This window comes from Aulonocara sp. 'chitande type north' Nkhata Bay, linkage group LG5 (assembly GCF_057382095.1).
Source record: "Aulonocara sp. 'chitande type north' Nkhata Bay isolate Kocher_YH1m ecotype deep benthic linkage group LG5, A_spYH_male_GT1.1, whole genome shotgun sequence".
Taxonomy (NCBI): domain Eukaryota; kingdom Metazoa; phylum Chordata; class Actinopteri; order Cichliformes; family Cichlidae; genus Aulonocara; species Aulonocara sp. 'chitande type north' Nkhata Bay.
Window position 1 is genome coordinate 40,256,686 of NC_141348.1, and position 23,127 is coordinate 40,279,812.

Here is a 23,127-nt window from a genome sequence, read left to right on the forward strand (position 1 = left end):
CCCTCCTCTAAAGGAAGGAGTCTGGTTCTATGTGTGTGGCCACCTTACACTTAGTGGGTGTATTGCTGTGGAAGGAATTCGAGCATTGAGTGAGAATTTGTTTGCATGAGCAGTCCTCATATGATGGTTTGCGCTCACCCTTTGCAATGGTATGCTAATGTTGAAGTCCTGCGTGAGCCTTTATCATCAGAAGGTGTTGGCCGGTGTTTTTGAACAGGCACGGCGGTAATATGTATGTGTATTATGCACAGTGGAGTACTTAGGGCTTTAGTTCAGGCGTAGCCGGCTCATTTATTCCATCTCCTGTAGACCAGTGAGCCTTGTGATCTTTGCTGACTTGCTGTGTATTATTATCAGTGCATTATTATCATCCCGAAATCACCTACTGGAACTACTCCTTCAAAATGTTATTTTGCTAGCTTTAGGCAGTAAAGAGGAGTTATAGCTCTAATAAGAGAAGACTTGGAAAGCTATAGAGTCCTTTTTGGTCCTGTAGATATCTCATAGTTTAATTCAGAACACGCGTCTTTGTGTGGAAATATCTTCTTATCAATAATCTGTGTTCAGGAAAGTTGGGACCTAAATAACTGGTGTAGGATTTTCTTCCATCTCCAACTCATGCACACACACACACACACACACACACACACACACACACACACACACACACACACACACACACACACACACACTGTACTTGATGATAACAGGAAGGAAGGGTGGGTTTCTGTTCCTGCACCGTTATTTGTTGATGTATCTTTTATCTTTGGGGAAGCATCTCGTCCAACTCCGTCTACTCCCTCAGTGGGAATTTATGGGACCCACCCAGGAAGACGTGCATGGGATTTGTGTTAGTGGATTGTGCGGTATGCAGATAATTGCCATGGTGATTCCTGCATGTAATGGATTGCTTTTTAAAGATTTTTCTGTTTGTGTGTTTGCTCCGTCCCACAGGGTACTGGTACAGACTGATAGGAATCACATTCATGGGTTGTCGCCAACTCAATTTTACTTTCTGCGCTTTTCTTTCCCTCCTGTGAATCTTTTGGTACTCCAGAATCTGTCTGTATAACTTATGACTGCATTTTACCCCTTATGCCCTCACTCTACGGTTTATATGTCAGGTATCTTGTGAAAATTCCCCTTTCCCTTTGTCATAAAACGGCTGTGCCATCAGTGAGATAAGTCCATGTGCTGCTGATCAAAAGTAGAGCAGCCATCTCAGTGTTCCAGTTTTTATCACTCGTGCTCTTGTATGTTCAGCATTATAAGGCCAGCTGATTGGTATATGGAAATGATGATGTGGTTCTTTCTAGAAATAAGAGAAAGATCTGCCTGTATAGTTAGATTATTGCAACTTCTTTCAGACAGAAAACGTCGATCCGAGTGTGAGATTTTTGAATAAAAGCCAGCTTTCCTTCATTTATCCAGGTAAAAGTCTTATTGTGATTGAGATCTTTTTTTCAGGAGAGACGTGACCTAACTGCTGAACTTTCTTTTTTCAAGCACAGTCGACTCACGTCTTTGAGTATTTGCACGAGGGTTAATCTGTCTCTGTTAAATCTGTGATCGACTGGTGATCTGTTCAGGGGTCACGACACTGGCTGGATAAGTGGTTAAGAAAATGGATACATTCAGTAACATTCAGGTCCTTTAAACTGCTACAATGTTTTCTGACAATTAGACACAGGAGACGCAAGTTAACTAAAAAGTGAACTTGGAAAGTAAGTCAAGCAGTTCAGTTAAAAACCTGTTGGTTTTTGTTTTTGTTTTGTTTTTTGTTGAAGCTTACTAAAGCTGCTAATTGACTTTTTAACAGAGCTTATAATTTTAATTATAGAGATAAAGTTATGAGGTTTTGGTGTTATTCGTTTTTAGTCCCCTGTGACAGCTAAAATGCTCACAAAGTTATCTGTTAATTACAGTATGGTAATTAGTTTATGTTGCTAAAAGGGTGTTATTTGTTGTGGGTTTTTTGATGATAATGTTTGCTTTCTGTGGTTTTTTTATTTTAAAAGTGTTTCAGCGATCGATCTTTCAGCTGGTAGGGGGTTTATTTTGAAGTCTCTCGTTATTGCAAATCACGTCACGGAGATTTGACCTCAGTGGAATTTTATTTGAAATGAGACGAGTCAGTCACAACAGCATCACTAAGTCACATATACACAAAACAATATTGATGCAAATAAAATGTAGAAAATTTGATTCATTTCTTTTAAACTACAGCTGCATGTTGTGCTACCTAAAGTGTGGACACGCTCAACGAGAAAATAAAATATGCTCCTGTTTGTTGAGACATTTCTGTTTGTTGTTGTGTCTTTCTCTCTGATTTTTAGAAGGTCTATGGTCCTATACTTTATACACTCTCTGCCCTTTATATGCTTTATTAAAACTACAGTTTGCATAAATTGTAAAGAATCTGAATTTCATGAGCAATTTAATGAATTCTAACACAAATCGAGTCAGACAGGCCAGACACAACAATATAAAATACACATTAAATGATAGCTGAAATAAAATACCAATAGCATGGTTCATAAATATTAAGTGACAACACTCCTCTAGTGGATTGCATCCATTGTTGTCTGACGTTTTATTTTTCACACCTCTCTTATCGTCGCACATCATAACTCCAAAGCATATTCACCCTGTCACAGACAGAGCAATTTTGCATCGATGCAGTTCAGCCTAAAAACCAATGGCACATTACGCTGTCTGATGTGTCTGAGTGTGTCTGCGCTGTCTGCATGCGCATTTGTGGATTTTCACATATTTATAAAATGTATAATTTCCACAGCTATCAGACTTCTGCTGTATTGTGCCTTTTTTCCCCTTTTAGTCGTTCACAAAGTGCTTTACACATTTTGGCTCACACATACTCTCACATAGCACTGGCAACTGAGCTTTCATGCAAGGTACTCGTCTACCATCCCGAACAACTTTGGGTTCACTTTCTTGCTCAAGGGCCCTTTGGCATGCAGACAGGAGGAGGTGGGTGTTGTGTAGGCAGCCCTCTCTTCCCCATACAGACAATTTAATTTGTAAAATAAGAATCAGGAAAGTGTAAATAAAGTGGATGAGGGTTCTATCCTGAATGCGTTTATATCTTCATCTGTCTTTATATTTTGCTTTCTTTCAGACGTCCTATGACCAAAATAGAGATATTAAAGTGAGTTCGTCGTAAGATTCTCAAATAATCGAATTATTTTAATAGATAGTTTTTGTCTTTGATTGCCTTAGTGGCAATTTAAACTCAGTCTGAAATTAGAAGAGACAGTGGCATGTGTCGGCATTCAGTCGGTGCTTGATTTGTTACTTAGCAGAAATATTTAGCTACGAGGGGGCTGTTATTCTCTGCTGTAGTCGATCACACTGAATCCTCAGGGACTCTAATATGACTAGACACATATTGAGGTACTCCATTTGACATCAGACATTTCATCTCCTTAATATAAAGAAATTGCCTGGAACGGGGGCCATTTTTTTTTAACTTTGTGTGCTTGATGGATGCAATTTATATTCAGCTATAGTCTGCGCACCTAGCCAAATGAAGGACCTTTATATTTTGAAATCCAGGAAAACACAATCCCTCTCTCATTATAAGAAAATAACAGAGGATGCAGCTGCAAAGTGATGTTAGTCCCATAGTTCCTCTGAGGCTTCGTGTTTACAATCCGGTTGTACACTGTAACAACACAGGGCTGCAAATTACAGAGCCCCCATGGCAACATAGGTGGGAAAAGATCAATAACTCATGGCCACAAGCTGGTAAGGTGTGGGCACATGATAGCTCAATTGTGGCTACATGACACTGAATCTGTTGTTTACTGCACACTGGACGAGCTCCATGCATGAAGCATAGATACATTTGATTTGGATTGATCTTATTTTTGCGACGCATCATAATATCCCGCAATGTTTGTCACGCTTGTTGCCAGACGATTGCACCACTCACCTTATCGCTAATGTGCTAATCTCCATAAAGCTTTAGTCTGACATATATATTAGCCTTCAGTCTCTAGGCACAGACTTTCAGAGTAAACAAAACTGTATTTATGAACAAAGCTGTCGATTCCACCTCACAACATTTTTCAAATTTATTGCTGAGCAATGTTTAGCGCGGTCAGTAAATAACATTCTACATCTTGTGGTCACCATTTACTTGTGAGTTTCCTGAGCCTTATTAAAAGGCAATAAGCAGGTTTTTGCTTTAACTCATTGTGAAGTAAATGTTATGCGTGTATAATAACACATGTTGTTAGACTATATATAGAACCTCCTAAAAAGCCTGGATTGGAGAACCAAAACTGGGAAGCTGGATAATGATTTCATTTCCCTGTGAGCTGTTGTTAGCATGGATTCGTAGATCTGCCAAGTTTTTCTAAGCACTCATGGTCACCCCCAGAAATTTCCAATATATGCAAATTATTATTGTTATTTAGTTATTTATTTTTTACAAGTGCTAAATTAAGGACTTGGAGATAAAAGCAGAAGTACTTCACTCACCATCAACCACACAGTCTTAGCTTTATTACATTTGATAGTCATACATGTGCATCTCTTTGTCAGTTGCTACTGTAATGTCTAGCCAACACTCACTTATCTTCCCCTAATGCATTACTAACTTGTGGCCACCCAATAAAATATTAATGCAGAGCAATTATATTTTCCCACCCATGTCACTGGGGAGGAAAATGGAAGAAAACGAGGGAAGTGTTTATGGCGTTTATGGGATGCAGTCAGACTGAGCTTGCACTGTATAACCTTGGTTCAGTTCTCTGAGCACTCATCATTATTTCCTCTCTTAGATTTTGCACAAGTGCGTGATGCTGCAGTAGCCCATTTTCTCTGGTTTGGTTCAGCGTCTTTGGGTTTTAAGAGCAACTCAAGTTGTAGACGTACTGTGACGATGCCAAAAGTGTTCAAAGTAACATATAACAGTTATACTGCTGTGGTGTGGGTGAATATCAAAAGCTTAACTGAGGTCTAATCAATGCAGGTTTTAGGAAGCTGTGTAATAGAAATAGGTTGATAATGGCTGCACTTTAATCATTGTATTTTATTATGGAAAAAGGACTCCCTGAGCCACATTTTACTCAGAGCACAGTGTTCTTCCATTATGACAATCTGCCATTATTTTTAAGCAGTGCTTCAATTAAACCCCCACATAGAGGAAACAACTCAGCCAGTGTGCTTAAATACTGAACCTTCCACTTCCATTTGTATTCAGCTTCTTATCGTGACCTCCCTCTGTAGCGCACTCTGCCTCCCTGCTCTTTATTAGCTGTCACAAAAAAATGCAGGTCATATCATGGGCGTTCGCCTGGGAGCTCGAGCTGTTCTTAACTTTCAGAAGATTTCTGCCAAAAGATGCCAGGCACAGCTCCTCCCGAAGACCCTGCTTTTCATCTGCTGCTCGTTTTTTTCATGCAAAAGGTTCTTGAAAGGAGCTGAAATATACTCGTGCTCAAAATAAAGAAAAGATGGCGCAATCTAAACCGCATATTGATGTTATAATGAGCAGAGAAGTGAAATATTGACAAAATGTCGATACATTCAGCTAGGCAGGTTTCAATTAGTACTCTGTACCCCCAACAATACACTTTACAGTTTGAGATGACGGGTTTATTGATTGGTTGGTTGATTAAGTTTTTTCTTCTCCTCTCACAGAACACACAGACTGTTCTTTATTAATTACTTTACTAGAGTTGAATCTAAATCAGAGGTTATATAGTAAAGGACAATGGACCTGCTCAGTATTGATTGACATTTTCTGTGGTAAGATACTGGGTATCTCTCCCCATTAGATGACCAGATGTGGAGCAAACAATGTTACAGTTGTCAGCATGGCAGATAAATGTTACCGTGTGAGACGGATAATTCTGCCAATCGGTGTAATTACTTTGATGTTTAAAAGGATAATTGCATTCCTGAATATGAGTGATTGGCATCTTGTTGTGTAAAGTGCTTGAATTCATGACACATTATTTATTTTTTAAACATCTGTGGAAATTGTTGTTACATTTTTAGTGGCCAAGATCAGTTGTTACAGAACAAAAATGCACATCTGAGCATTCACATCAAAATTTGTCAAATGAGAAAAAGGAAAATGTGATTTTAAAATAGTCTTTATAGAGAAAGTGAAGCCTGATTTAGGTAGACAGCTGTACAAAGATTATTGTGAAACGTGCACATGCTGTGTGATGTCAGTGTGTACAGAGCCATGATGTGATAATTACCATCTCATGTCTCTCTCTCAGCGTTCAGCATCATAATCTGATTCAACCACTCACGAGGTGTCTTTTGTCTGGGAAGATGACAGCCATAACCCCCCCCCCAAAAAAAAAAAAAAAAAAAAAAAAAGCAGGAGTAATTATGACACTCAGAGGAGCCCTACGTGCCACTTCCTGTTCAGGCCGGCAGGTTTAGCAATCAGACAACTGGCACTTGATATGTTGTGAATTGTGGCAGTTTTATCTGTCTGGGAAGACTAACTGTGTAATCCCAGGCATTGTTACATCATCACCATCTTCCGTCACAACAATCCCCACCTCACCCTTCGCCCATTCCTCTGTATTTCCAAGGTCAGTTGAGTAACATCCTGGCTGGGCTGATAATTTGAGAGATTGTCCCTGCAGAGATGCATCACGATTATACTGCAGGATTAATGGATTGTAGATTGATTGGTGATGTCCCCTTAACTAAAAGGTTAAGTTGAAGTGCACCTGCAGCCTCTTCAGCAATTAAAAGGAATTAAGGTATATAGGGTGTTGTCGTGCTTTTAACCTGGATCTGTTAATTTGTTTATTCTCCAAACAGCCGAATAACCACGCAACACACGTGCCTCACAAGCGGCGAAAGAAACGAAAAGATCTTTCAATTCTCAGCCACAAAATGGACTTTAATTATGCGAAAGCAAGGGGATAAATTTATAAAAGGAAGTGCAGTTTTTCAAAGCACTCGAAGACATCCTGGAAGTGTATGTGCAACGTTCAGCTTTATTGATATTCCTTTTCTTCACTTTGCCAACAGTTCGTTACCTGCTGAGGAACAATGTGAGTCCAGACCTCTGCAATGAAGACGGCCTTACAGCTCTGCATCAGGTAAGATTATCTGTCTCCACCTGTCCTTCTTTATGTCCATCTTTGACTTTTCTGATGCGTTTTAACTCTGCCTGTTTTTTTTAAAGAAGATTAAGAACTTGATGTATAATTTGAGTCTCATTTTTTTAATCCAGTTTTTTTTATACTGATTGTTGAATTTCCTGATTAAGACATGCAGAATATGTCAGTATTTTACGAGCATTTTTTAGTCATATACACCCCCAGCTCTAAAAAAGTTGGGATGCTGTGAAAAATAAAGCTATATTTTATTCACGATTGAACATAATCGACAAATATTAAGACAAATATTACCTCATATTGAATTTGATGGTGGCGATAAATCAAACAAAAGCTGTAAGGGTGCAACAAAAGGCTGGAAAAGTTAAAAGAAACAGCTGGACAAACATTTTTCAACTGATTACTGGTTATTTGGTAACGGATCCAACAGGTTCTATTGTGAATACAATATGGATTTATGAGATTTGCCAGTCATTAAAGTCTGGTTATATTTATTTTTCATGTGAAATCCAAACATGTTTGGAATTCGGTTTATATGCAGCCCTTTTAAAAATATGCACCTCAGTGGAGTATTCCTGTATTTTGTGACAGTCTCTTACCTCTACCACTGAGCTTCAAGAAGCAAAAAAAGGCACCAACTGGGGTGAAAATAATAATTAGGTAGAGGAAATGTTCAGAAAAATGCACCGTTAATCATTTTAATTGGGGCAGCGCTGACATTTACTATTGTTAGACACATAATATGTGTAAAACGTTTTTTAATCTCTTTGTTTTGATCATGTGTTTTTCATTGAACGCTGTAACATCAAGGCTTTTTCTACCTCCACCATCACCATCTCTTTGTTGAAATGTAAATGGTAAAATGGCCTGTATTTATATAGCGCTTTACTAGTCCCTAAGGACCCCAAAGCGCTTTACATATCCAGTCATCCACCCATTCACACACACACTGGTGATGGCAGCTACATTGTAGCCACAGCCACCCTGGGGCGCACTGACAGAGGCGAGGCTGCCGGACACTGGCGCCACCGGGCCCTCTGACCACCACCATTAGGCAACGGGTGAAGTGTCTTGCCCAAGGACACAACAACCAAGACTGTCCAAGCCGGGGCTCGAACCGGCAACCTTCCGATTACAAGGCGAACTCCCAACTCTTGAGCCACGATCGCCCCTAATGTAATGAAATAATTTCCAGAGAGGTTTGCCTGGGTGGGAATTAATGTTTGAGGTTTTCTGACATTGAAAAAATGATTTTTAATAGTCCGGAAATGAGTTCAGTTTTGGGGAAATGAATCATTTTTTGCCGTCGGATATTCATAGAGGATGTGAGGCCTGTTTTCACTTGCTAATGAAAGCTATTACTGACATGATAATCAAAGCTTCCCCCTCAACCAAATCAATTCTGCGTGTCACTTTTCATTTTAAACTTCTCAGTAAACAAAGTCAGCCTTTGAATTTAAAAAATAAACTTTTTTGTACCCCAGTTGTAGGTTTTCTGACATCGCCATTATTCAGTCCCAGCGTCCATCGCTGAGCTGAAAGATTCCTGGAAACATGGGAGCAGGAGAGAACATTTTATTTTGCAGAAAGCTGGATTATTGAAGGAGCAGGATGGCCATAAACTTGCTGGTATAGCTCACTGCATCGGTTTGTTTGTCCCTCCTGAGCTGAAATGTCAATTGCTGAAGCAGCTCGTAGAGTAAACTCTAGATTTTATTTAGGTCTGGATGGCAACTTTATGGGTGAAAAAGCAGTTGTTTACAATGTGGAAGTCATCAAACTTTCTCAACCTTCCCCAAGTGGGGTCACATTTTAATGTAAAATAAAAACAAATCTGACTTCCTGAGTGATGACATTTAAACATTTCAGAAGGCCCGATGCTTATTTATGACTTTGGCTTCCCCTCTGCTCTTTAGCTCCTCGTCCCCCGCTCTTCTCGTTTGTCTCCTTGTGCAATTTCAGTGTACCCCTGACAGTTTATGTCCTCTCTCCTTCTTTAGCTTCTCAGTCTGCTTCAGCTCGAACAGCCGTCCTTTTCTCTCTCTCCTGGTTGTTCACAGCCTAATATCCAGGCTCCTGCTGAGAGGCGGTGAAATGAACAGGGGAAGAGAAAATTGAAGTCCATCAGTCACCAACAGTGTGAATGCTGTTTTTAAAAGTGGTGGGCTGCCAAGAGATCAGATTGACTTTTCAGCTTTGAATGTGTGTGTACCTGGTAATCTGCTATTTGGATGGGTCAGCCAGTGTCTTCAAGATGAGACCTTTTCGTGACTATGAATAGCAACACACATACAGACACACACGCGCACACATGCATGCGCTCACACTGTAAAAAATTACAGTCACACAAAGGAAATTCACACAAATGCTCTTCTGTGTTCATTTTGTCATCTTGTTTTTCAGAAGCTAGATTAAGCAGAGACAGTAAACTAGATACTGAAATGGATGTTGGGGAAAGAAATGAGTGTGAGAACACACACATACACACACATACAGACACACACAGACACCCGACAGAAGGTGAGATAAATGAAGGAAGGTAGCAGTGATGTTCTCTAAATGAAGTGTCATACCTGTCCTGGACTGGTCTCGCTTCACTGACTCGAGACATTAATCAGGAGGCGTCCTGCAGGGGGTCACTGTATGTACAATAACACAACTACACACACTGCAGTATTTACTACAGTTTTTTCGATGAATGCATCCAGATTCCTTTAGCTGGGATGTCTAAAATCAGCGTACATGCATTTGTCTGTTTGCGTAAATGTGAGTGGAGCGTGGACACGAAACACAGCCTCAGTCCTTCATTTTAAGGAAAACTGCTGTATTGGAAGTAGTAGCCTGCCAGTTCAGAGGGCTCACCCTGAAAATATCTGAGGGGGAAAAACTTGCTTTCACTGTTTCTGTCTGTTAAGTATATGCACATGCACAGTATTACAGTACTGCCATACAGGCAATAACAGTTTTACTCTACAGTGATTTGCAGCATTTAAACATGTTTACTGCTCTTTTATTTCATAAGTTCTGACATCCAGAGTTCAAATTAGCACCCAGCAAACTGCCAAATGTGGGTAAATGTTCCATTTAGTGGATGAGCCTCAGGGGTGTAGCTTCCACTCTGGTGGGTAAATGTTCGTGCCAAAATAATCATGTAATAAAACACAGCGGTGAGAGCCTCTAATGTGTTCTGGTGTCATTTTCAAGCACCCTGCTATAGGGGGTCAAGTGTGACAAGTTTGATGAGGAAGCTTGTCGAGTACAATAGTAAAGCATACACTGGGGGAAAATCATTATTTGATCCCCTGCTGAATTTGTATTTTTGCTCACTTACAAAGACATGAAAGGTTTTATGGTGGTTTCATTTTAAGGGACAGAGATAGAATATCAACCAAAACTCCAGAAAAAACACAATTTCAGCTTTTTTTTTTCTTTTTAAAGTTAAAATTTAATCCCAACCAAACATGGCCTAGTAGTTGGAGAAAGCCTTGTTGGCAAGTGGTAAGACATTTCTTGTCTCATCTCAGCTGGGAGTTTGGCCCACTGCTCTTCTCTAAATTCTCTAAATCTTTTAGGACAGCAGTCCCCGACCCCCGGGCCATAAGACGTTTGGTACCGGGCCGCGAGAGTTAAGGCCCGGGTTAAAATCTATGGCTTTCAGGGTTTTAATTGGTTTTTAGCGTTATTTTTTTTTTAAATGGTTTTTATTATTAACTCTGTTTCCCTCGGTCTTTTCCCGTGTGTTATGAATAAATCTTCCTTTTTTTGGTACCGCTACTGGTTTTATTTTGTTGTATTTATCTGCGACACCTTAAAGACCTATAATTCAATTCAATTTAGCTGCCTTTAAAGGAAAATATTGTCAGACATAAACCGGTCCGTGGTGCAAAAAAGGTTGGGGACCGTTGTTTTAGGAAGCTTCAGGTCTGAAGACTGGCTAAGCCACTGCTTCAGCCACTCCTTTGTTGCCTTTGTGATATGTTTTAGGTCATTGTCATGCTGGAAGACCTTGTCCCATTCACACTGGTCCCTCCATGTGGAAAAGTTGCCCTGTACCACTAGCAGAAAAATAGTCCAAAGCATGTTTCCGCCTCCATGCTTGACTGTGAGGATGATGTTCTTTGGGTAATACTCAGTTTCTCTTTCTCCAAACACATTCGAGTTTGATTGATCGATTGATTGTATCTGTGGGCCACAAAGGCATAGACGTTGACCTCCACTAATCAAAGACATTGCTGTTTCAATTTAGGATTGTGGCTTTATTTCTTTTCGTGAATAAAACACGTTTATGTTGAAACGAGGGGGAGCTCACACCATTGTTTCACAGAGCTGTAGCTCATAGTAAGTCTGCGTTTAATGGTTACGTAATCGCTCATAGTTATTGGGATTTTTACATCAAAATCTCCCTGCTGAGCTCCGTACTCTATGTAAAGGGTTAGAGTGAGTCAAAACATTAATATCAGACACCTAGCACACTGTTGTAGGCCCTTGTTAGCTTCAAGCATAAATCCTTAGTTATTTACCGTTTGACGTTTTGTTTTCTTGCTGAGAGTTAGATAAAAGATAAAACTTTCATGCCTCTGTGGTAAATATGAGCAGCGGTTTAGTTTAGCATAAAGACTGAAATCGGGGGAAACCACATTCATGGCTCTGTGTAAAATGAGCACTTTGTTTTTCTGTATGATGCAACAAATGAATCACCTCATCCAACCCTTCTGAATTTGTCTTAGCTTTTTTCAGAAACAGACACTGTTTGTCTTCCTGACGCCCTGAGTGAACGCTGCTCCCCTATTGGAATATTATCTACATACATGTGTTATGTACCATAAATCGTATCCGTTTCTTTTGTTAAGGTGATGTTATAACCTTTGGAGTGCTTTACAGTATCTGAAATCTGCAGTTAATGGAGGTAAACAAGGATATTTTTGATTTGAAGCTATTCTGAGGTAGAGGAAGGCAGCGTTTTTTCTATTTTTCTTTTTTCCTAAACACACCTGCCTTGTGTTGTCCCATATTTGGGCGAGCCACAGCTGTTTTCCGGCTCTGAGTGTTTTGCTCGGTGGGGGCCTCCATGTTGTCGAGTGGGCACGATGACCCCGAACAGCAACAGACTGCTGGAGTTGCATTAAAAAAACATTAGCTGTGTTCAGGCAGATATTTATGCAGGGAGACCGACTGGTAGCGATATGACTGATGCTCGTGCCGTATAATCATTTGCAGGGTTTGATCAGGCTGAGCTGTAAAATTGTGAGTCGGCATTCCTGTGTGGTTCCACACTCTTCATTAGTCATTCAGCTCTTCATTACTTCAGCCTTGGAGGACTCAGACACGCCAGCCATTCGACATCATCTTCTTATACTCTGCTTCCAAAATTCAGTAATAACCTGCTTTCTTTCTTATTAATATACTTTCTTTGATATACTATACTTTTATATGCATTTTTTTCTTTGGAGATGCAGTATGATGCCTGTGAGATGGAGGCGGGGGAAAAAACCCAGAGGAAATGAGACACGGGAGGCGTTTAAATTGTGTTGCACTCCTGAAATCTGCTTTTCAGGCTGTATATGGTGATCCATTGATGCCCCACTTCTTAATCCATTTCATTTAATTCTCTGCAGTTCATCAACAAGGCATCTCTATTTTTATTCATTCATATTAATGTACTCTTTATTATTTGGATTAGTTCCTCTAGCTATAGTAAAATATAAACCCCCTTCAGCCTCTAGTCTCCTGCTATATCAGCTGTTGTCTCAGCGGGCTGGCCCTGCTCTTGCTCACTTAACCCCTCGGTATTTTGATTTAAGTACGAGGCCCGTCACCGTCTGCCCTCTCTGCCCCTATTCAAATACTTGGTCTTATTTCCTCATCGTTTCGCTCCTCGACCTGAGCTGTGGTCCTCTCAGCCCACAGTAAGACTGTTGCCGTTGTTTTCCAGGCACACAGAAATAATCTGGGCCTTTGTTTGAACCATGCTCCCATTCTCAGTGCTTTGCATGAATGGCACATTATTTTCCTCTTTGCTTCATTGTCTTTACTTTCGTAGCTCGTGGGTGAAAGTGTGTGTTTTTTGTTTGTCACAGGAAATGAGATTAGCCAAGCAGTTAGCTAGCAGGTGGGCTTAAGCATGTGGGTGTATTCAGAAGGCTGGAGAGATTAGCCTAGATGTTAGCTGCTGTGTGTAGGTTGCAGCCTGTTCTTCTGATTCTGATGACATCTGTCAGGACGTTGCCGCCGGCTGGAATAAGCCAACACAGTGTACTGAATGTCTTTGACAAGCTTGTGTTCACTTTTTTTTTAAATTATCTCTTGCAGCTTGCCAATTACCAGACTCGGATGGAAAATGAAACCCATAAGTTGTTCACTGAATTACCAGTTTATCAATTTATCACCATATATGCTCACACATGCATCAACTGACACGCGCACGTTTAAAAAAAAAAAAAGATGTGTGACTCATGCACTTCTGTCTTTTCCTTTGAATTTGGTTTCTTTTCTAACATTAACACCGGAAGTCATTGACATACATAGAACAGCCTTCACAGAATACCACTTCTGCTTTTGGCAGCATCAGAAGGAGGTCATAAAGATACTTTGTTCCTTCCTGCTAATTTTGTCTGACGCCTCGCTATTTGCATCATTGATAGTAAAGGAAAAATTGCATCATGAGAAAAAGAGAAACGTCTGAGCGCACCTCCTCCGGCGCTCTGCGACTGGGTCCTGGATCTCCAGGCTATAGCCATTTTGTGTGTGTGTGTGTGTGTGTGTATATGGACTTATTATTAGTCCAAGGCCAATAATAAGTTTGGATTGTTTCACTTCATATTTAGTCCAACATTGACTTACCAGACTTCTTGTTTCACTTCCTGGTTAAAACCACTGATATTTTTATTTTGGGGTAGCAGCACAAGAATCATACATTTACTAAGTTTGCTAACTTTACCATCAGAAGAAACCCCGTTGCTTTAAACTTGTATTTGGTTCTTTCAAACCATATCTCTGTCTTAATTGTTGATTATGTTTTTATGTTGATGATGATCAATCCATCCAAAATGATCATTAACTAAACAGACAGCCTGTAAGGTTTTCTGCAGATCAGGTGCAAAACCTCATTTCGTAACTTCTCATCGATAATCTTCAGAATGAAAATCTTCCCCTGCACTAAAACGTTTCTGAAAGGATGTGTTTGTCAGTTCGACATGTTTCCAGTCAGCATTCTTTTTTTTCTTCTTTGCATCCATTTTACCTCTTATCTGTCTTCCTGCTGCCTGTCCTCGGCATCTGTGCTGTAATTTCATTTCCTCTCTTGTGCTGTATATTAATTCACGTACTCCCCCACCATCACACGCTCGTGTCAGATGTGCCTTATCTGAGCAGCCTTGTAAGTCAACACTACAAAACTCCAAAGAATGTACACAAATCAGTTTCTCTTACGTCAGTGTGGTTTAAGTCTTTTTTTTTTTTTATTGTTGTTCGAGCATTAAGATTAAAGTTTTATCAGAGAGCTGGAAGGCAGCGTCAGAGAGGGAGTGCAAGTAATGGAAAGAATGGAGATTGAGGGTTTGTTTTAGAGCCAGAGGGGATGTACTGTATGGGGTACAGAAGGTAACAGTCTGAGCTGTCACATCATCTCACAGACACAGCTGAGCTATAGTTGGTTTCATGACATAGATAAATGATCCTAAAGGGATTTTCTTTATGGTCAAATGTAACACAGGTTTCTGGTCTCTGAGTTTGAGTAGAGTAGGCTGCTAATTCTTCTAAAATTACTTGAAAGCAGGGACTCTATGTAAATGATGCTGAAGAATGGAGTCTGCGGTTGTTGTTTACATATCCCAAAGTGACTTTCTTCTGTCTTCTAATCTGCCCCTCATGCTTCTTCTTCTTGGCATTTCTCTCCAGTTGGCTTATAGTTATGTTTTTGCCTCGCTCTGTATTATTGCCTTCCCTTCTTTCACTCCTACTCTGAGATACTAGAAATCTCTGGAGATTGCACTTTAGCTCATCTTTTATGCAAATCCACAAAAAGAAAAAATCTCTCTGCACCTCGACCTCCCAACGTTTATATGATGATTATGGTGGAAATTCAAAGATGAGGGGGAAATTTGAGAAGTCCTGACGTTCATTCTAACCGCTGCTAAAAGACGATGCAGAGTGTAAAAAGGGAGCCACTGGCATTACTGGGTATAGTTATTAAGTGGAAAAAGTGAAAACTGCTTCGCGGGTGTAACAGAGACATTAGAGAGAGATGGAGAAAAACATTTTACTAACTACTTTACACCCCTGACATTAAAACTTTTTTATACTTAATTTGACATTTTAGCTTAATTACTTAAGCTCTGTCACCACTGTTGCACGGGTGCTTTTAGCTGCTTTCAGCTGCTCCCTTATTTCCCAAGGGATCAACACAGCTGGGTTTAGGTCTCCTCCTGGCCTCCAGCTGGGGATGTTTCATGCATTAAAACAACTGTGTTAACCACTACACCTCAGAGCCACTGTCAACTAGGGGGCCAAGTCCTGTTGATTCTCTCTCGCTCCTTTTATAACTGACATAATTTACTTTTCCCAAATCTTGTCCTTTTTCCCCCCTACCTCTTAAAACAGCTTTGATAAGTTCGACTCTTAAGAAGACCCTTTCAACCAAAATAATTACCATACATTACTCTTCTTTCAAAAACAAACAAACAAAAAAGAATGTTGCTCTGCAGAGTTATTCATACCCTACTAACAATCATCTCACAATTTCAGTCTGGTTTTCGGCCAGTTCACAGTACAGAGGCACCCCTGGTCAAGATCACAAATGATCTTCTGATGGCAGCCGACTCTGGGTTGCTTCTTGATCTGAGTTCTGCCTTTTGATACAATCTCTCATGATATTCTTTTAAAGAGATTAAAGTCTGGTCAAGTCTGTTGTAAGTCTGTAAAGCATGTATAGTGAAAACTTTTCAATTCACAACCTTGCCCAGTTGTTAGTGGTGTAACAACTGGGCAACTAAAACTTTTTTTGAACAAATGTGCTAAGCTCGCTCTGTGCGTTGCCACTTCTCAAATCGTTCCTCCTTCCCAGATCAAGAGCTTAGTTGCTGTTTTCCATAATGCCTTAAATTTTGAAACGCACATCAATAATATCACTCAGCCTGCATATTTCTACCAATGTGATATTGGTCGGCTTCATACATCCTGTACATCAGTACTGATTTTCTTGGACGTGCTCTGGTTATATATCATATTTATTAAAGTAAAAATCTTAAACTTCTCTATAGGGTTCAGCTGTTCATAGCCAGAACTCCTTCCATAGAACGTATTACTCATTTCCTTCAGCAGCTGCATTAATTTTAAGATTTTTGCTTCTTACTTTCAACTCTCTCCACAATCTCGCACCTTCATTTTTCTCTCACTTTCTGCACATTGCCATTCCTTCCTGTACTCTCCTCTGTTACTCTTATTATACCAGCTGCCTGGCTGTCCACCTTGGGCTTTTGAGCTTTCTACCAAAAAGCTTTCCGCCTTCTTTCGAGCTCTCTCCTGCACCACATTTGAAACATTGATCCTGTCCCTGTCTTTAAAGCCAGCCTGAAAACATCTCTGAAAACATGTCTATGCTGTTTGATTTTGGTGTGTTGTGAATTTTAATTCTATGCTGTCTTGCAGCTGTTATTTTATCCATACTGTGGTTTTGTTCATTGCTCGTAAGTTGTCCTCGACCATCTTGAAAGGTACCAAATGTAATATTAGAGGTGAAAATTTAACAGAATATTTCAATAAAATTTGCAGCATTTCTGACAGTTCAGGAAAAAAAAATACTGAACATCAGTGACTGCAGCTTGCAGACAGCAGCATTTATTAGTGCAAACAAAATGAACGCATTTTCCATCCTTCTGTTCTCCAGTGAGCTCATGGATCATAGACGCCCTGATTCAAAATTGGAATCTGTTGCCACAAGGTGCCAGCAGCAGTAATATAGTGCAATATTAGAGATACAGGTATACATACAAAGCATAAGCACAAAAGTATCCCAGGTAGTCTTTTCCACTGAAATGCTCAACATTTCAACAGTAACAATAACTCAAGTAATTTAACCTTGTAACTCTTCAGGACCCTGCACTATGCTTGCACATAATAAAATTGAAATGGAAAATCCCTAACCTGTAACCTCTAACCCTAACCCATCAAACATTTGCTCTTTTGTTGGAGGTTGTTAATGTTCACTATTTACTAAATCATCATTGGAGGCTGACACGCTGCTCTCGTTGTTGGGCATGCCTGGGCTTTAAACACTGTTCTGCACTGTGCCATTGATATTATGATATGACAGTTGTATGTCACAGAAAAATTTACTGATATTATTCCTACCATCACTGTTGTTATACTACGCCATTATGCTTGTGATTAAACCATAGACGGCAGATTTAAGTTGTTAGTTAATGAGTGAGTGGTTTCATAGTGACATTTGACCCTCGTAGTCACATCTAGTTCTTTAAAACCAAGATGGCGAAAGTATAATTGCTTCACAACAAGCCTCCAGAAACCCATGGATGATGTTACAGTACAGGGTGGGCCATTTATATGGATACACCGTAATAACATGGGAATGGTTGGTGATATTAAAGTCCTGTTTAAACATTGTGAGTTGTAAATCCATCTTGAGGAGTTTGTCCCCTCACATATACTAATGTGCCACAAACAGGACTTTAATATCACCAACCATTCCCATGTTATTACGGTGTATCCATATAAATGGCCCACCCTGTACTTAGCTTCTATATTGTCTGCGGATTAAACATCAAATCCACCTTAAATGCCATATTAAGCAGTTAATGAGTAAATTATTACCAACAGTCCATTCTCTTATTCCAGATTGAATAATTACCTGCACAGACAGATGCCAGAAACTATCATTTCTTATTAAGAATGAGAAATTATTGTTGTTGTCTCATGCTTTCTTGCTTTGTGGTAGATCTTTGTTCTGTCTTCACTGAGATATTTGAATGCTAATCAATCAAATCACATCAAGAAATTATGTTTTTTTTGTTTTCGTTTTTTTGTTTGTTTCAGAACCTTCACAGTGGCATGTGGAGTGGATGGTGTTCAAAAGTCATGAGTTCTGTTTAGAAGCCAGGGGACTGGAAGCCAATATGAAGAAAAATGGCTTAAAGGGATGTTGGCCTTTAAGGAAAGGGAGCTTTGTATGAGAGAGTGAGGCTGACAGGCTTTACTAAGGAAAAGTAATATGGAGCACAGCAGGTTCACTCTAATTAAACTGCTTATATACAAGTAAAACGACCTATAGCCGCTTAAAAATAAGCATACAGTTGGTTTAACAGAAAATGTCTATTTTTTTTCTGCTCAGAAGTGATTAGCATCGTATAACTAGCGCATAGGTTTAACCTGTGCATGCAACAAAATGTTTCCTTGTAGATTATATTTTCAAGTAAACAATTCGCAATCAGATGAAATAAAGAAGAGCCGAAAAACCCTCACGTTTGAGAAGACGGTGCAAAAAAATGTCACTTTAGAAAGTGTTAAACTGCAGAAAAGTAGAGTCTATCAATAATCTGAAGACATGGGATGGTGAGCTAACAGAAAATTGTAGTTCACAAACTTTGACTAATTTTTACCCAAATTGCAGAATTGAAGTCAGAATATAATCACATAGGAGTTGAACAGAGGAGCTTGTGATTTGATGGATTGCAATCGGGGATTTAGAAAGTGGAAACAATTTGAGACTTGTGTGTTAACATCGTGGTTTCCAATACATGCTGAGATGGCTGCTGCTCGCCAAGGCCTCACAGTATAAGCGGATTACTGAGTGGATGTATTTTGTTTTCTTTCTTTTGTTGCTTGTTATCTTTATTTTTTTTTGTATTTGCTGCCAGTCCTCTTTCTTTTATTTTCTTTCCCCCCCCTTTTTTTCTTCATTGAAGCACTTTTGGGTTTTTTAGCAGGATTGTCAGCAAACAATTTGCTAAAGGTGATTTTGCATTTGTTTGTTTTGTTTTTTTTGTGTGACAGATGTCTCATTTCCTTTGATATAAAGGTGTCCAAGGGTTCTTTGGTATAAAATGAACAAACAAAACAAAGCAGAAAATTAAAAATTGGTTTGGAAGGTTTGATTAAAAATGTCATGGACCAGATTCACCACCGCAAACAATAACAGAGGCATTAGCTGACATGCCCTTTTCAGACTTTGGAAACAAACTGTTCTCCCTGAACGTCTTGATTTTCTGATAATATCTGACCCTCCCACTGTGACAAAGTAATTCCATCCTTTTCTTCAGCACTTTCCTGCCTCTTTCTCTCTTGTTTTTTGTTATCTGTGGCAGTAACTTGTTGTTACTGACACACTCACTAATTAGCTCTGATGGAGCAAACTGCAGCTGCTGACAGCCGTCTGATTGGAGAATGGTTTTCATGGAAAATTCTCTTTCCTCTCCACCCTGTAATCACACCCAGCTTTACAAGCAAAATACTTTGTGACCCTCTGCCTTTGTCCAGGAAACAAACCCACACAATGGCTGAGAAGTCAGGATGAATGTGTATGAAGTTGCTTAGATTTGTACTCTAGGATAGCCTAACAAAATACTATATAGATTTCACAAATGGGTACTTACTTATTTATGGTTTTGTTGTCATTCTTGAATGATTAAGATGCTGAAATGTTATTTTACAAACCATCATATTTTTTTGTATTTTCCTTACTACTTTCCCCCCCCCAAGGTTTTAGATCAGGCCTTTAAAGTCATATTTCAAAATTGGGGGTTAACTGTTTTCCACAAGGGTGACCACTTGTTTGGGTAAGGAGGGGATAGTGGTGAGCTGCACATATTTTATTGTTCTGTTGTTGTGTCTTCCATCGGTCCATCCATTCATTCTCTTCCTCTATGTGCAGTACCCACAATCCCACACTGAAATTCAAATCCTGAAAATACTGGGCTATTGAATATTTCCTAAAACCTGAACCAAATCTAATCTTGTCCTACTCCTCCTTTCCTTCCCTCCCTTTTCCTCTGTCTCTCTCTCTCCATACAGTGTTGCATAGACAACTATGAGGAGATGGTGAAGCTCTTGTTGGACCGAGGAGCCAGTGTTAACGCTCAGGACAACGAACTGTGGACGCCGCTGCATGCTGCTGCTACCTGTGGCCACGCAGGACTTGTTAAGATACTCATCGCACAGTAAGTCATAAAGATATGATACATCATGATTTCCTGCAGCACAGCCCTTATCTTGTCTGAGATAAAGACCAGCACCACGAAAGTCTAAATATGTTCTTATGAAATCTAATATTTAACTCATTATGCTTCAGGAAAATTGAGTAATGGCACTGCCTTAGGCTGTAAAAGGTCATGTATGCAGTGAGGAATACAGGGAGTGCAGAATTATTAGGCAAATGAGTATTTTGTCCACATCATCCTCTTCATGCATGTTGTCTTACTCCAAGCTGTATAGGCTCGAAAGCCTACTACCAATTAAGCATATTAGGTGATGTGCATCTCTGTAATGAGAAGGGGTGTGGTCTAATGACATCAACACCCTATATCAGGTGTGCATAATTATTAGGCAACGTCCTTTCCTTTGGCAAAATGGGTCAAAAGAAGGACTTGACAGGCTCAGAAAAGTCAAAAATAGTGAGATATCTTGCAGAGGGATGCAGCAGTCTCAAAATTGCAAAGCTTCTGAAGCGTGATCATCGAACAATCAAGCGTTTCATTCAAAATAGTCAACAGGGTCGCAAGAAGCGTGTGGAAAAACCAAGGCGCAAAATAACTGCCCATGAACTGAGAAAAGTCAAGCGTGCAGCTGCCAAGATGCCACTTGCCACCAGTTTGGCCATATTTCAGAGCTGCAACATCACTGGAGTGCCCAAAAGCACAAGGTGTGCAATACTCAGAGACATGGCCAAGGTAAGAAAGGCTGAAAGACGACCACCTCTGAACAAGACACACAAGCTGAAACGTCAAGACTGGGCCAAGAAATATCTCAAGACTGGTTTTTCTAAGGTTTTATGGACTGATGAAATGAGAGTGAGTCTTGATGGGCCAGATGGATGGGCCCGTGGCTGGATTGGTAAAGGGCAGAGAGCTCCAGTCCGACTCAGACGCCAGCAAGGTGGAGGTGGAGTACTGGTTTGGGCTGGTATCATCAAAGATGAGCTTGTGGGGCCTTTTCGGGTTGAGGATGGAGTCAAGCTCAACTCCCAGTCCTACTGCCAGTTTCTGGAAGACACCTTCTTCAAGCAGTGGTACAGGAAGAAGTCTGCATCCTTCAAGAAAAACATGATTTTCATGCAGGACAATGCTCCATCACACACGTCCAAGTACTCCACAGCGTGGCTGGCAAGAAAGGGTATAAAAGAAGAAAAACTAATGACATGGCCTCCTTGTTCACCTGATCTGAACCCCATTGAGAACCTGTGGTCCATCATCAAATGTGAGATTTACAAGGAGGGAAAACAGTACACCTCTCTGAACAGTGTCTGGGAGGCTGTGGTTGCTGCTGCACGCAATGTTGATGGTGAACAGATCAAAACACTGACAGAATCCATGGATGGCAGGCTTTTGAGTGTCCTTGCAAAGAAAGGTGGCTATATTGGTCGCTGATTTGTTTTTGTTTTGTTTTTGAATGTCAGAAATGTATATTTGTGAATGTGGAGATGTTATATTGGTTTCACTGGTAAAAATAAATAATTGAAATGGGTATATATTTGTTTTTTATTAAGTTGCCTAATAATTATGCACAGTAATAGTCACCTGCACACACAGATATCCCCCTAAAATAGCTAAAACTAAAAACAAACTAAAAACTACTTCCAAAAACATTCAGCTTTGATATTAATGAGTTTTTTGGGTTCATTGAGAACATGGTTGTTGTTCAATAATAAAATTATTCCTCAAAAATACAACTTGCCTAATAATTCTGCACTCCCTGTAGTAGCTCTGTAACAATATGACATCAGGTTTTTGCTGGATTCAGCTCAACATGTCAGTTCTGGGTAAATATTGAGATCAGCACGTCACAGCATTAAAACAACAAAAATAAACAAACCGAACAGTTGCAGTTCGAGACTGAATGCATCAAAATGTAGTTAATTTGTTAACTATTAGTCATAAAGTTTAAAAGACGTGCTTCATTTCTACTAAACTTCACTTGCATTATTGCAGTTCATGAGAAGAGGCTTACAGTTATGATATAGTGACAAGATATAAAGATTTCTGTGAACATCAGATGTATGAATAGCTCTACAGGCCACAGAATAAACAATACAATTTGATTTTGTGGTGGGTCTGTTATGCTTTCCCATATTATTGTTCATTTTGTTGTGATAGTGGGCTCATACTAAGGGACAGATTTTCCCGAGGAGGCTTGAAACGCTGTTTCTAACTTTTTTTTGGGTGCTCCTGGATCTGTATGATGTTATAAAGAGAGGATTTTAATATGGAAGCCCCTCCCACCTGCTTTTCAGCTCTTCTGTTTGTAAAGGACAGCCAATCAGAAGACCTGGCTTAAAGAGCCCCAAGCTAAAAAGTTTGCTAAGGGGCCAGTATAAGATAAATCATGGTTATTTTAAACCATAATGAATCCACTTTAGGTTGAAAGTTTAAATTGACCAGCAGTATAATGAATGGCTGTGATGGTTTCCCAGGCAAAAACATGTGCTTACGTGATACTCTAAACTTAATAGCATGGCATGTTGTTGCCATGCTGTCAAATATACAGATATAACTGCAGCTACTGTCCCCAATGAGCCACAGACGCAGTTTGAGGAACCTGATTTTTTCTTGTCCAGACAGATTAGGTTTTTCTGTTCCAAAATCAACAGAAGCAACAATTAATGCTAATGCACCTAACAGCTGTGACAAATTATACAAAAAAAGAGTGAAAAACATCGTGGAAATGACACTATCCTCTACTAAAAATCAGTGTTATAATGATATTTGAAGATAAAGCAAACCCACTGAAGGTCAGTAAAGGATAATACTGAATTATTTCCAGCCGCAGGATGTGTAGTGGT

The 23,127-nt window shown here is 39.7% G+C and overlaps 1 protein-coding gene across 4 annotated transcripts in view; it reads left to right on the plus strand.

Annotated features, from left to right (window-relative positions):
- LOC147331300 (protein phosphatase 1 regulatory inhibitor subunit 16B-like) overlaps window positions 1-23,127 on the plus strand; it is a 92,489-nt gene that overhangs the window by 47,538 nt on the left and 21,824 nt on the right. For all 4 annotated transcript variants that reach the window (XM_086293542.1, XM_086293538.1, XM_086293540.1 and 1 more), the window contains exons 3-4: window positions 7,033-7,103; window positions 20,145-20,290. In XM_086293542.1, the coding sequence (XP_086149668.1) occupies window positions 7,033-7,103; window positions 20,145-20,290 (217 nt within the window). The remainder of the gene's footprint in view (window positions 1-7,032; window positions 7,104-20,144; window positions 20,291-23,127) is intronic.